Source organism: Saccopteryx bilineata, chromosome 2 (assembly GCF_036850765.1).
Source record: "Saccopteryx bilineata isolate mSacBil1 chromosome 2, mSacBil1_pri_phased_curated, whole genome shotgun sequence".
NCBI lineage: Eukaryota > Metazoa > Chordata > Mammalia > Chiroptera > Emballonuridae > Saccopteryx > Saccopteryx bilineata.
The window spans coordinates 393,637,365-393,649,373 of record NC_089491.1 but is presented as its reverse complement, the minus strand read 5'-3'; the positions used below and the strand labels follow the sequence as shown (position 1 = coordinate 393,649,373).

The 12,009-nt window shown below is 62.1% G+C and overlaps 1 protein-coding gene across 17 annotated transcripts in view; it reads right to left on the bottom strand.

Annotated features, from left to right (window-relative positions):
• Window positions 1-12,009, bottom strand: part of TOM1L2 (target of myb1 like 2 membrane trafficking protein) — a 109,183-nt gene that overhangs the window by 30,264 nt on the left and 66,910 nt on the right. For all 17 annotated transcript variants that reach the window (XM_066264431.1, XM_066264437.1, XM_066264433.1 and 14 more), the window contains 3 exons: window positions 6,196-6,330; window positions 3,043-3,201; window positions 336-452 (listed from right to left, as the gene is read on the bottom strand). In XM_066264431.1, coding sequence (XP_066120528.1) covers window positions 336-452; window positions 3,043-3,201; window positions 6,196-6,330 — 411 coding nt within the window. The remainder of the gene's footprint in view (window positions 1-335; window positions 453-3,042; window positions 3,202-6,195; window positions 6,331-12,009) is intronic.

Here is a 12,009-nt window from a genome sequence, read left to right as displayed (position 1 = left end):
CATCTCATCTCAACTACATTTGAAATAAACACAGAAAAAAGTCTGCAAGAAAATATTTCAAAGCATTGACAGTGGTTATTTGTGGATGCTGGCTTAAAAAAATGTATTTGAACTTCCTTTTTCTTTAGATGGGCATGTATTCTGCGATTGGCATTTTATCATTAGGAAAAGAAATGTTATTAAGGAAAATACTAAAGAGAGAGCCTAGCACTGGCCTCTGACCGTTTCCAGGAAGCGTGAAGCTGAGTCTGGACCTGCATGGATGCAGGTGTCCCCTCTTACTGCTGTGTCCCCTCCCCGGGCCCAGAGCTCCCACAAGATGGGGTCCCCCTCACCTGCAGCAACTCCAGGTCGGATGAATCCTCCTGCCCCGGGACCATCTCCGTTAACATCTCAGACATGACCTTCGTGTTTCCTCGGACAATGTCCAGCTCGCTCCGCAGCCTGGTGACCTGCCGGGGCCGGGAGGAGAAAAACAGGGAGGAGAGCTCAGTCACCTGTACCTGGCTGGTGACGGTCCCATTCCCGGTGACACCTGGTCCCCCTCTGAGTGAGTGCAGCTAAAGGAGCCTGTTGCCTCCGTCTGGTCTGCATGGAAGAGGGAGGGCGGCTCTGAGAGTGCTGGACGGGGCGCGAGGCCACCGCAGAGGCCACCAGTTACCAGGAGTCTGTCTCTGGGGACTGCCCAGAACACCGGGGCAGCGCTGTGCAGGGGAGGCATGCGGGGCCCAGAGAGAATGGTGCGCCATCTTGGCCTCCCAGCACGGGCCTGGAGCAGGGAGTTCTCCCTCAGGCCCCAGTCTCTGCTCTTTCAGGTGAAAGGTGGAGTGCGTGGTCCCCAAGCCCCGTCAGCACTGGGATCCGGAACCTTCTAGTTATAGACTCGGGCTCCTAGCAGTTTATAATCTAAATGCTATGGTTCTGACCGGCTGGCCAGTGTTAACCCCATTTTTCTGGTATGGCCAGAGTGAGGGAGATGGACTGAGAGAAGACTACAGGGGAGACCCCTCCCCACCTCGCTCCCTACCAAGGGACAACACGACCCCCTGAAAGCCCACCCGGCAGAGCACCCCAAAGTCTGGGCCCGGGCCATCTCTCCCACAGTGGGAGCACCACAGACAGACCCTAAGCTTTCTGGGCTTCAGTTTGCTCCCCGTGAGGAGGTAACAATGCCCCCAGTAAACACGGCTGCTGTCACGTGTGAGGATGCCCACAGTGTCGGTGTGCACCCCCCAACACTGCTCGTGTCCAGAGAGCTGGACTTCGCCATCACTCTGGACTGCATCTGACCCATGTTCACGTGAAGCCTCCCCACACTCGCCCCTGCAGGCCCCTCCTGGTCCTGTGCCCAGGTCCTGGGGGCACGGCCTCCGCTGGGCTGAGGTCCGTACCCTCGGCCCAGGGACAGGAGGCCTCAGTAAATGTTTACTAATGGAGAGATGGGATGAAGGGTCAACTGGGGTGAGAGGTGAGGTCATAGGCCCCTCTCTGCCTCTGGCTCTGCCTGATGGATGGGGGCCTGCGTCCTGGCTGGGATTCTGGCCAGGGAGGCCCAGGACTGCAGCAGCTAGAAACCACAGGGGCTCTGAAGTCCTCGGCCTGTAGCTAGGCTGGCTTCCTGCCTGCCTCTGCTTTCATTTCCCCCAGGGGCAACACTCAGGCCGCTCATCCATTCTAAACCCTCCTCCGGTCTGTTCTGGCTGCTGGGAGGGCTGCTCCCAGGCTCCCGCACTGACCACAAGTCAGCGGAGGGTCTCAGCACATCCAGCTCCAAACACGCTCCCTTCCCTCTGAGCAGAGCCCCGGGCCAGAGGCCTTCCTTCCCCGCTGCCCGCCAGGCAGTTGCTGAGAACGGGCTGAGTTCAGCGAAGCCAGGCCCACGGACCCTGGAAACTCCGCGCTTCAGCTGTGCGTTTCAACGGTCTCTCCTCGGCTGCGCACAGCACCCGGGTTTGCACATCCTTCAAGTACCCCCAGGCCAGGACCGCCCGCCGGGTGAGAGGAAGGCCCCGTTTGGACAGCAGAAGGAGGCTAAACAACCTCGAGTCTCCCCCGAGCAGCAGAGCGGAGGCAGCCCGGCCCGTCTAACCCGTAGCTCACTCTCCCTCCTTGCACCACGCCACCTGCTTAGCGCAGCCAGGCGCGAGATGTGTGGGCCCTGGCTCCACACTGTAAACCAGAGGCTGGCCTGACCTTCTGCCTAAACAAGGTTCCACAATAATGACATTGTCACAGGTATTAAATACGGGTTTTAAATATATAAACACTGTGTCAATTTTTTAAAAGTCTGACCATTCTCAAATTTCAACTAATGGGAACTGTGGAGACCCCACATCTCATCTGAAAAGTCCAGCCTGGGGTTAACGGTCACTGGCCTCTCAGGAGGTCACTCGGGGGAGGCAGGCAGTGTTTGGGATAAGGCAGGAAGAATGCTTCCGAAGGCCTCCCTGTCCAGCCTCGGCCTCCACAGACAGGCACCCTGCTGCCAGGTTCGTGTGCTCTGGCGGCCGACCCGTCCCGCAGGATAAATCTAATCCCCTCTGCGTGGCACGCAGGCTGTTCACAACGCAACTGCAACTCCGTTCCTCTGCTTTTGGCCTCGCCTTCTGCCACCACTTCCTCCCTACCCGGGGCTGCACCCTCCCCGCCCTCCAGACCACCTACCTGCTCTCCCCTAGTGCACCACACTCTTCTGCCTCTGACCACCCACCTGCTCCTCCCTAGTGCACCACACTCTTCTGCCTCTGACCACCCACCTGCTCCTCCCTAGTGCACCACACTCTTCTGCCTCTGGACACACCCGGCCGGACAGGCCTGCTCCAGCTGCAGGACCTCCCACAGAGCCAGCTCCCTCGCAGCCACCCAGCCACTGCTCTCCCTGGGCTCAGAGCACGGGGGACTGCCCCCCGCAGTGGGACCAGACCGTCCTGACTGTCCCCCCCCACCTCCCTTGTATGTCCTCAGGGGTCCTCAGGGGAGGGGCTGGACCCTCTGCAAGTCTACGTGAGGACAGCCGGCGGCCTGCCTTTGGGGTCGTGGTACCTGTTCGGAGTTGGCGGTGATGGGGCCAGCCACACTGAGAGCCGGGGCCTGCGGAGGGGAGTAGGGCGCAGGGGGAGGCGCGGAGACGGAGCCGGCGCTCGTCCTCTGCTGCACCTGCGACCTGGGCACGCTGGCGGCTGGATCCACTTCGGGGACACTCTGGCATGGCAACAGCAAAGTCCTCTGTTCACTGAGCTGTCTGTGCAGCCGGCCTGGCACCTACGCACCCCGGGCAGCACTCCCGCCACAGCTGCCGCTGAACCGAGACATGGGGGCCCCGCTCGCCCGCTGGCCGGTGATGCGCGAGGATGCCCTCTGCTCCCAGTCTCTCCGCCAGGAAGGGGGCTGCCATGGGCTCCTCCCTCATGGGCTCCTCCCTCATGGGCTCCTCCCTCATGGGCTCCTCCCTCACGGGCTCCTCCCCCAAGAGCTCCTCCTTCACGGCTCCTCCCTCATGGGCTCCTCCCTCACGGGCTCCTCTCCCACGGGCCCTCCCCCACCTCACGGGCTCCTTCCCCACGGGCTCCTCCCTCACGGCCCCTCCCTCACGGGCTCCTCCCTCACGGGCTCCTTCCCCACGGGCTCCTCCCTCACGGCCCCTCCCTCACGGGCTCCTCCCTCACGGCTCCTCCCCCACAGGCTCCTCCCTCATGGACTCCTCCCTCACGGCTCCTCCCTCACGGGCTCCTCCCTCACGGGCTCCTTCCCCACGGGCTCCTCCCTCACGGCCCCTCCCTCACGGGCTCCTCCCTCACGGCTCCTCCCCCACAGGCTCCTCCCTCATGGACTCCTCCCTCACGGCTCCTCCCTCATGGGCTCCTCCCTCACGGGCTCCTTCCCCACGGCTCCTCCCTCATGGGCTCCTCCCTCACGGCCCCTCCCTCACGGGCTCCTTCCCCATGGCTCCTCCCTCACGGGCTCCTTCCCCACGGCTCCTCCCTCACGGGCTCCTTCCCCACGGCTCCTCCCCCACGGCCCCTCCCTCACGGCTCCTCCCTCACGGGCTCTTCCCTCACGGCCCCTCCCTCACGGGCTCCTCCCCCACGGGCTCCTCCCTCACGGCTCCTCCCTCACGGACTCCTCCCCCACGGGCTCCTCCCTCACGGCTCCTCCCTCACGGACTCCTCCCCCATGGGCTCCTCCCTCACGGGCTCCTCCCTCACGGGCTCCTCCCCCACGGCCCCTCCCTCACGGCTCCTCCCTCACGGGCTCCTCCCTCACGGCCCCTCCCTCACGGGCTCCTCCCCCACGGGCTCCTCCCTCACGGCTCCTCCCTCACGGACTCCTCCCCCACGGGCTCCTCCCTCACGGCCCCCTCCCCCACGGGCTCCTCCCTCACGGGCTCCTCCCTCACGGGCTCCTCCCCCTGCCTCACGGGCTCCTCCCTCACGGGCTCCTCCCTCACGGCCCTTCCCTCACGGCTCCTCCCTCACGGCTCCTCTCCTCCCTCACGGCCCCTCCCTCACGGCCCCTCCCTCACGGCCCCTCCCTCACGGCTCCTCCCTCATGGGCTCCTCCCTCACGGCCCCTCCCTCACGGCTCCTCTCCTCCCTCACGGCTCCTCCCTCACGGGCTCCTCCCTCACGGGCTCCTCCCTCACGGCCCCTCCCTCACGGCTCCTCTCCTCCCTCACGGGCCCCTCCCTCACGGGCCCCTCCCTCACGGGCCCCTCCCTCACGGCTCCTCCCTCACGGGCTCCTTTCTCACGGCTCCTCCCTCACGGGCTCCTCCCCTCCCTCACGGCTCCTCCCCTCCCTCACGGCTCCTCCCTCACGGGCTCCTCCCTCACGGGCTCCTCCCCTCCCTCACGGCTCCTCCCCTCCCTCACGGCTCCTCTCCTCCCTCACGGGCTCCTCCCTCACGGGCTCCTCCCTCACGGGCTCCTCCCTCACGGGCTCCTCCCTCACGGCTCCTCCCTCACAGCTCCTGCCTCACAGACCCCACCGCCCAGCAGGAGAGCGCTCTGGAAGAGCTTCGGTCCTGCTTCCCTGACCAGGGTCTCCTCCGGACCCCAGGGCAGAGGGGCCGCTGTTAAGTTCTGCTACTCACGAATCCTTATTTGGTGCCATAAAACTACATTCTGGCTTTCACAAGCGGACTGATATAAATAATAATTACGCAGTTTACTGAATGTTCTTTGTAATTACAGGAACAACAACATAGTTCTGTCATGATTAGAAGAATGGAACAGGTTGTATTTACTCCACAAAGCACCGTGAGAGGCTCGCAGGGATCCAATGAAAGCGCTGCTTTGGAAAGGATGACCCTGGTGCCTTCCTCTCCGGCATCTCCGAAAACCTCTTGCGCACTAACTGTTCGCATGACAGACCTGCACAGGCGTGCTGTCCGCTCGCCCCATTTCAGAGACGGCAGAGAGGGGCCCGCGAGGCAGTGTTGTGAGGGAGGTGCCTCCACCAGACCCTGAGCCCCTGGCTCTCCCCCTGGCCGGCGGGGGCAGACTCTCAGCCAGGGGGTGCGTTCCAGCTTCCCCAGGAAGGGGTGCACAGCACCACCTGCGTGCTCTCCATTCTGAAGCACAGAGCGTTCCCACGCTGCAGAAGCGTCAGCGAGAGGCTTCCAAGTGCTGCTCCATGTGCTACGAATCACAGGGGCATCTGGGCTGATGCTGGAGGCTCACAGCTCAAAATAAATTTTAGATCCATTTGATAATGGATCCGTTTAGATCCAATGATTAACTTGTACAGCTGAAAACCCAGAAGCTGCTCTTTGCCCCATGCTCAGGGGCGCATCCAGCGGCCCCGCCTTCCCAAGCTCAGGGACTCTGCTGCTCTCAGAGGGAGAGGCTGGCATCCCCACCCCAGATTCCTGGGGCCTCTGAAAAGCAGGTGCTAATGACCCTCAGAGAATGGCTTCCCCAAGCAGCCATTTCCATGAACACGTCTGCAATGATCCCTCTATTATATTCTCCCACAGTCAGCCTGGAAATTGGGGGGAGACAGCGCAGTCACTTAATCACCAGTCAACCAGCTGTCTCGCTCCTGCATTCCCCTTGTTATTAAAAAGAAATGCCCTGGGGCTCTAAGAAAGCGTGATGACAAGCTGAATAATTCAAACGGCGCAGCAGAAGGGTGGTGGCACTGGCTTGCGTGTTCTGCGACAGGCCTTTCTAGAAAAGGCCAGCTGGAAGCTCACCCGCTGTGGAGTGTGTATGGGGGACAGCGCGTCCAGATCTGCCGCAGGGAACTCGACCCCCTTCCTCTTCAGCTCCTCATAGATGTGCACGACGCCCGTGAGGTCAGGGCTGCTGCGGAAGGCGTCGGCCCAGGCCTGGGAGGAGGAAAGAGGCCTGTCAGAGAGCGGTTCTCACCAGGGTGGGGACCAGCAGCCCAGCTGCTCTAAGGCCAGTGTCCCCCAGCCTCGAGAGCACACTGCCCTGGCCTAGCCTGCTCAGTGCCTCTCCTCTGCCCACTCTGCCACAGCACAGATGGCACATCCTGGTTTTCCAACGGTGCTGCTGAGCATGAACAAAACACAAGAGTTAATTGAGCATATGTAGTATTTCCTTGGAGAAGAGACGGAGAAATAACACCCAAGCTCTGAGGCATATCCTGAAATGCTGGCATGCCCCTCATGGCAAGGAAATCCATTTCTGGTGCTGTTCAGTTGAGAGGCATGACGAGGGCCGTCCACCGCCCAGGCCGGGGCGCCCCAGGTCTGCAGCCCCGTGTCCTCTGCACTGCCCTCTGCAGAGCCCTGACCAGCGGAGAAGGGGTGACGAGGGCCGTCCACCGCCCAGGCCGGGGCGCCCCAGGTCTGCAGCCCCGTGTCCTCTGCACTGCCCTCTGCAGAGCCCTGACCAGCGGAGAAGGGGTGACGAGGGCCGTCCACCGCCCGGGCCGGGGCGCCCCAGGTCTGCAGCCCCGTGTCCTCTGCACTGCACTCGGCAGAGCCCTGACCAGCGGAGAAGGGGTGACGAGGGCCGTCCACCACCCGGGCCGGGGTGCCCCAGGTCTGCAGCCCCGTGTCCTCTCTGCACTGCCCTCTGCAGAGCCCTGACCAGCGGAGAAGGGGTGACGAAGGCCGTCCACCGCCCAGGCTGGGGCGCCCCAGGTCTGCAGCCCCGTGTCTTCTGCACTGCACTCGGCAGAGCCCTGACCAGCGGAGAAGGGGTGACGAGGGCCGTCCACCACCCGGGCCGGGGCGCCCCAGGGCTGCAGCCCCGTGTCCTCTGCACTGCACTCGGCAGAGCCCTGACCAGTGGAGAAGGGGTGACGAGGGCCGTCCACCGCCCGGGCCGGGGCACCCCAGGTCTGCAGCCCCGTGTCCTCTCTGCACTGCACTCGGCAGAGCCCTGACCAGCGGAGAAGGGGCTGTCAGGTGGAACAAACAGGAGCTCCATTCTGCCCCTTTTCACTCCCCTTTTCACTAGGCCTGTGCAGCTCACAGTGACCACAGTCTAACCCAGGAGGAGCAGACGTGGTTGAGAGACTCAGCGGCTGGACACACCACGCTGGTGTTCCTGGAACTGGCCAATCACAGACAGACCCACCCAGACTCTGAGGGACAGACCGCGCTCTGCCAGCTCCCGGGCAGTGCCCACGTCAGCAGGAGCTGTCCCACCCTCTGCACTCCCCAGACGCCCTCACTCTGAGGGACAGACCACGCTCTGCCAGCTCCCGGGCAGTGCCCACGTCAGCAGGAGCTGTCCCACCCTCTGCACTCCCCAGACGCCCTCACTCTGAGGGACAGACCACGCTCTGCCAGCTCCCGGGCAGTGCCCACGTCAGCAGGAGCTGTCCCACCCTCTGCACTCCCCAGACGCCCTCACTCTGAGGGACAGACCACGCTCTGCCAGCTCCCGGGCAGTGCCCACGTCAGCAGGAGCTGTCCCACCCTCTGCACTCCCCAGACGCCCTCACTCTGAGGGACAGACCACGCTCTGCCAGCTCCCGGGCAGTGCCCACGTCAGCAGGAGCTGTCCCACCCTCTGCACTCCCCAGACGCCCTCACTCTGAGGGACAGACCACGCTCTGCCAGCTCCCGGGCAGTGCCCACGTCAGCAGGAGCTGTCCCACCCTCTGCACTCCCCAGACGCCCTCACTCTGAGGGACAGACCACGCTCTGCCAGCTCCCGGGCAGTGCCCACGTCAGCAGGAGCTGTCCCACCCTCTGCACTCCCCAGACGCCCTCTTCGTAGGGCTGACGCCTTTCTGGGCCTCGGCCCACCTGCGCCCGGATGAGCTCATCAACTTCACCGTTCTGCCCCCTGGGCCTCGTGCAATTCCTCTTGGTGAACCTAATGGGAACCTCGGTCAAACTGAGCAGAAAGGACAGGAGCAGCTGGTGTGTGACTGGGGAGGAGGCGAACCTGGGGTTCCCTGTGGATGAGAGGACGCGGGGGCGGAGGCGGCCTGCCCAGCCCGTCCCGATGGGCAGATGACACAGGCGTGGGGCGGGAAAGCCCGTGCTGCCCACAGGTCCACTCACACGCCCACAGTGAGAACCCACAGGACAGCATGGCCACTGGACTCCCTTACATGGAAACACAGCACAGGAGGGAAGAACAAGCCTCTAAACAGATTGTACTTATCACGGATTCATAGAACTCTTAAAAATCTGTTCTTTGGAAGTTACAGAATACACTTAGAAAAGAGGAGTATACCCAGAAGGCTGCCCGCACAGGGTCCCGCTCTTCCAAGCCGCCCCCACTGCCCATACCCACAGCAGAAGGCAGAGCCTCGGGCCGGGGTTCTGTTGCGAATTCTGCTGTTGTCTTGCATTTAACTGCCTGCCTGGCCCCAGCCACGTGTCCCAACCAATCCTGAAGCAACCACAGAAATTCTACCTCTAACAAGGAGACCCTCTTCAAGTTAAAAGGTCAGCTTCCAAAAAGTCTTGTTAATGACAACGGACGCACCTCACTTTGTACAAACCCACGGGGCTCCCGCTTCCGTGATACGCTTATTTCCATTTGCACACTCAGGGGTCTGAACTCAGCGTCAGCACAGCCGCTCCTGGGTCGGCCCATGCACCCTTCTGAGTTCTGAGTCGGGACACAGGTGCCTGCTGAGGCCTGTCTGAAATAGCAGCCGACTGCAGCAAGGATGCAGGCCGCCCCGGGGAGCGCCCCAGCCTCATCCTGCACCATCTGCTGTGGCCTCGGCCACCGGATTCCAGCTCCAGCCTGGTCTTAGAACTCCAGCTTCAAATGCGCTAGCATTTCAGTTTATGCCCAAACTTGAGCATCTTAGTCTAGTTTCACAGCCTATGTGGAAGGCTGAGAGAATAGGATGACAGTTCTTCCTGGTGCTGCTTTGGGCCTCTATTTCTATGGGAGGACAAATAACTCAGGGGGCCCTTTTAATTTATCTTACTCTCTGTCCCAGCTAAATGAGAGGAGAAGAATGAAGATCAAAGAACCATCGCTCTTCCCTCCAGCCAGCGGTAATTCCGGGGGCACTCGCCTAAAGAGAGGATCGACAGACCTCTCCTCCGTGGGACTGGGAAGCAGGTGTAGGGGAGACACAGCCCTCACTGGACCCGTCAGCTTCTCTTCCCCCCAGGAGTCTAGCCTTGGACCTCAGGACTGCTGGGCTGCTGTCTGGGTGGGTGAAGCTGTCCTCTACAGAAGTGGGCCCTGGGAGGCGGCCATGTGCCAGCCCCAACCCGCATGCTCGGAAGGTGCAGCTGCTGTGGCAGACACACAGAGGCACATCTGGAGGCTTCTCTGGTCCCTTCTGCCCAGGCCCCGTCATACCGCAGGGCTCCAGGCAGCCCTGTCTTTCCGTGACGAGCCTTCCTCTTTGCCTGGGCAAGCTGAAGGAGGCACCTGTCACTTGTGACCAAGCAGTCTTGGCTGATCCACACCCTCCCCAACCCTGCACGGGGCCCCTGTGCGGCTCAAGTGGGTGGCTGCTGGGAGAACATGTGTTCATGTACACAGTCCCTACCGACAGACTCTGAGGCCAGCCCGGGACGGGCAGTGCGGGCACCTCTGTAGTGGTCGTGAACACGTTCCCTACCGACAGACTCTGAGGCCAGCCCGGGACGGGCAGTGCGGGCACCTCTGTAGTGGTCGTGAACACGGTCCCTACCGACAGACTCTGAGGCCAGCCCGGGACGGGCAGTGCGGGCACCTCTGTAGTGGTCGTGAACACAGTCCCTACCGACAGACTCTGAGGCCAGCCCGGGACGGGCAGTGCGGGCACCTCTGTAGTGGTCGTGAACACGGTCCCTACCGACAGACTCTGAGGCCAGCCCGGGACGGGCAGTGCGGGCACCTCTGTAGTGGTCGTGAACACGGTCCCTACCGACAGACTCTGAGGCCAGCCCGGGACGGGCAGTGCGGGCACCTCTGTAGTGGTCGTGAACACGGTCCCTACCGACAGACTCTGACGCCAGCCCGGGACGGGCAGTGCGGGCACCTCTGTAGTGGTCGTGAACACGGTCCCTACCGACAGACTCTGATGCCAGCCCGGGACGGGCAGTGCGGGCACCTCTGTAGTGGTCGTGAACACGGTCCCTACCGACAGACTCTGACGCCAGCCCGGGACGGGCAGTGCGGGCACCTCTGTAGTGGTCGTGAACACGGTCCCTACCGACAGACTCTGATGCCAGCCCGGGACGGGCAGTGCGGGCACCTCTGTAGTGGTCGTGAACACGGTCCCTACCGACAGACTCTGAGGCCAGCCCGGGACGGGCAGTGCGGGCACCTCTGTAGTGGTCGTGAACACAGTCCCTACCGACAGACTCTGACGCCAGCCCCCGGGACGGGCAGTGCGGGCACCTCTGTAGTGGTCGTGAACACGGTCCCTACCGACAGACTCTGACGCCAGCCCCCGGGACGGGCAGTGCGGGCACCTCTGTAGTGGTCGTGAACACGGTCCCTACCGACAGACTCTGAGGCCAGCCCGGGACGGGCAGTGCGGGCACCTCTGTAGTGGTCGTGAACACGTTCCCTACTGACAGACTCTGAGGCCAGCCCGGGACGGGCAGTGCGGGCACCTCTGTAGCAATGGTCACATGCAGACACAGATGTGGGAGAGACCCAGAGACGCTGTGTGCTTCCAGCCCAGACACCTGGGCTGCTGTCTTCTTCCCGACTAGCTCACACCTCGGAAGGCATGTGGCCTCACCCTCACACAGAGAAGGAGCAGTGAGCGTTTGTTAAGTTAGACTGAATTCCATCCTCGTGGTTACTAAGCATCTTTACTGCTCTACTTCAGAGAGCAGAGGAAGCCAGCCACTCAGGCTGTCAGCAGACTGAGGTGACAGTGGTGAAGCAGCAGCCCCTCCAGACAGATAGCCGACCTAGAAAATGGGGCAGCTCTTCCAGGGGAGGGGCGGAAAACCTCAGGGGACCTGGTGTGCCCTAGGTCCCCAACCTGACGCCGGCGCCCCAGAGAGGTGGTACTGGCAGGGTGCCCTCAGAAAGCGAAGTGCCACGGCGGTGCTGGTGCCCTCTGAGGGTGCCCGTCTCCGGCACTGGCTGGTTGATGGCCGAGTGGCCACCTTGCTGCTCTTCAGACAAGTCTTCCTTTCCCTGTCTCTGCGCCGACAGTGTTAGGCGCTGAAAAACCCAGAGGAAGGTCTAATGAAGGGAAAAAAGAAACTCATGCCTTCATTTCCTTTGTTCCTTTAGCTTGTACACCAAACCTTACACAATCATGAGCCACACCCTATTCTGTATCCCTCAAGTTTTGACAAAGTTTTAAATCAACAAATTTCAGATCAATAAGCAATTATGGATTTAAACAATGGGTTCTGTTCTTTGGACAGAGGAGGCTTCTGTCATGTTCTGCGTGCGCCCTCTTCCCTGGGGCAGGGTCCCTGCACAGCTGCCCCCCACATGGAATCTGGCCCTGGCCCAGCCACCAGTCCTCTGACATTCTCCCACAACACAACACCGACAGCTCACTCTCCTCAGTGGAGAGAGTATTTTTGGACTCCACTGCTGAGACAAGGTGGGGGGGGGAGAAGCAGGAGAGGCACGGCCACCATGAGGTT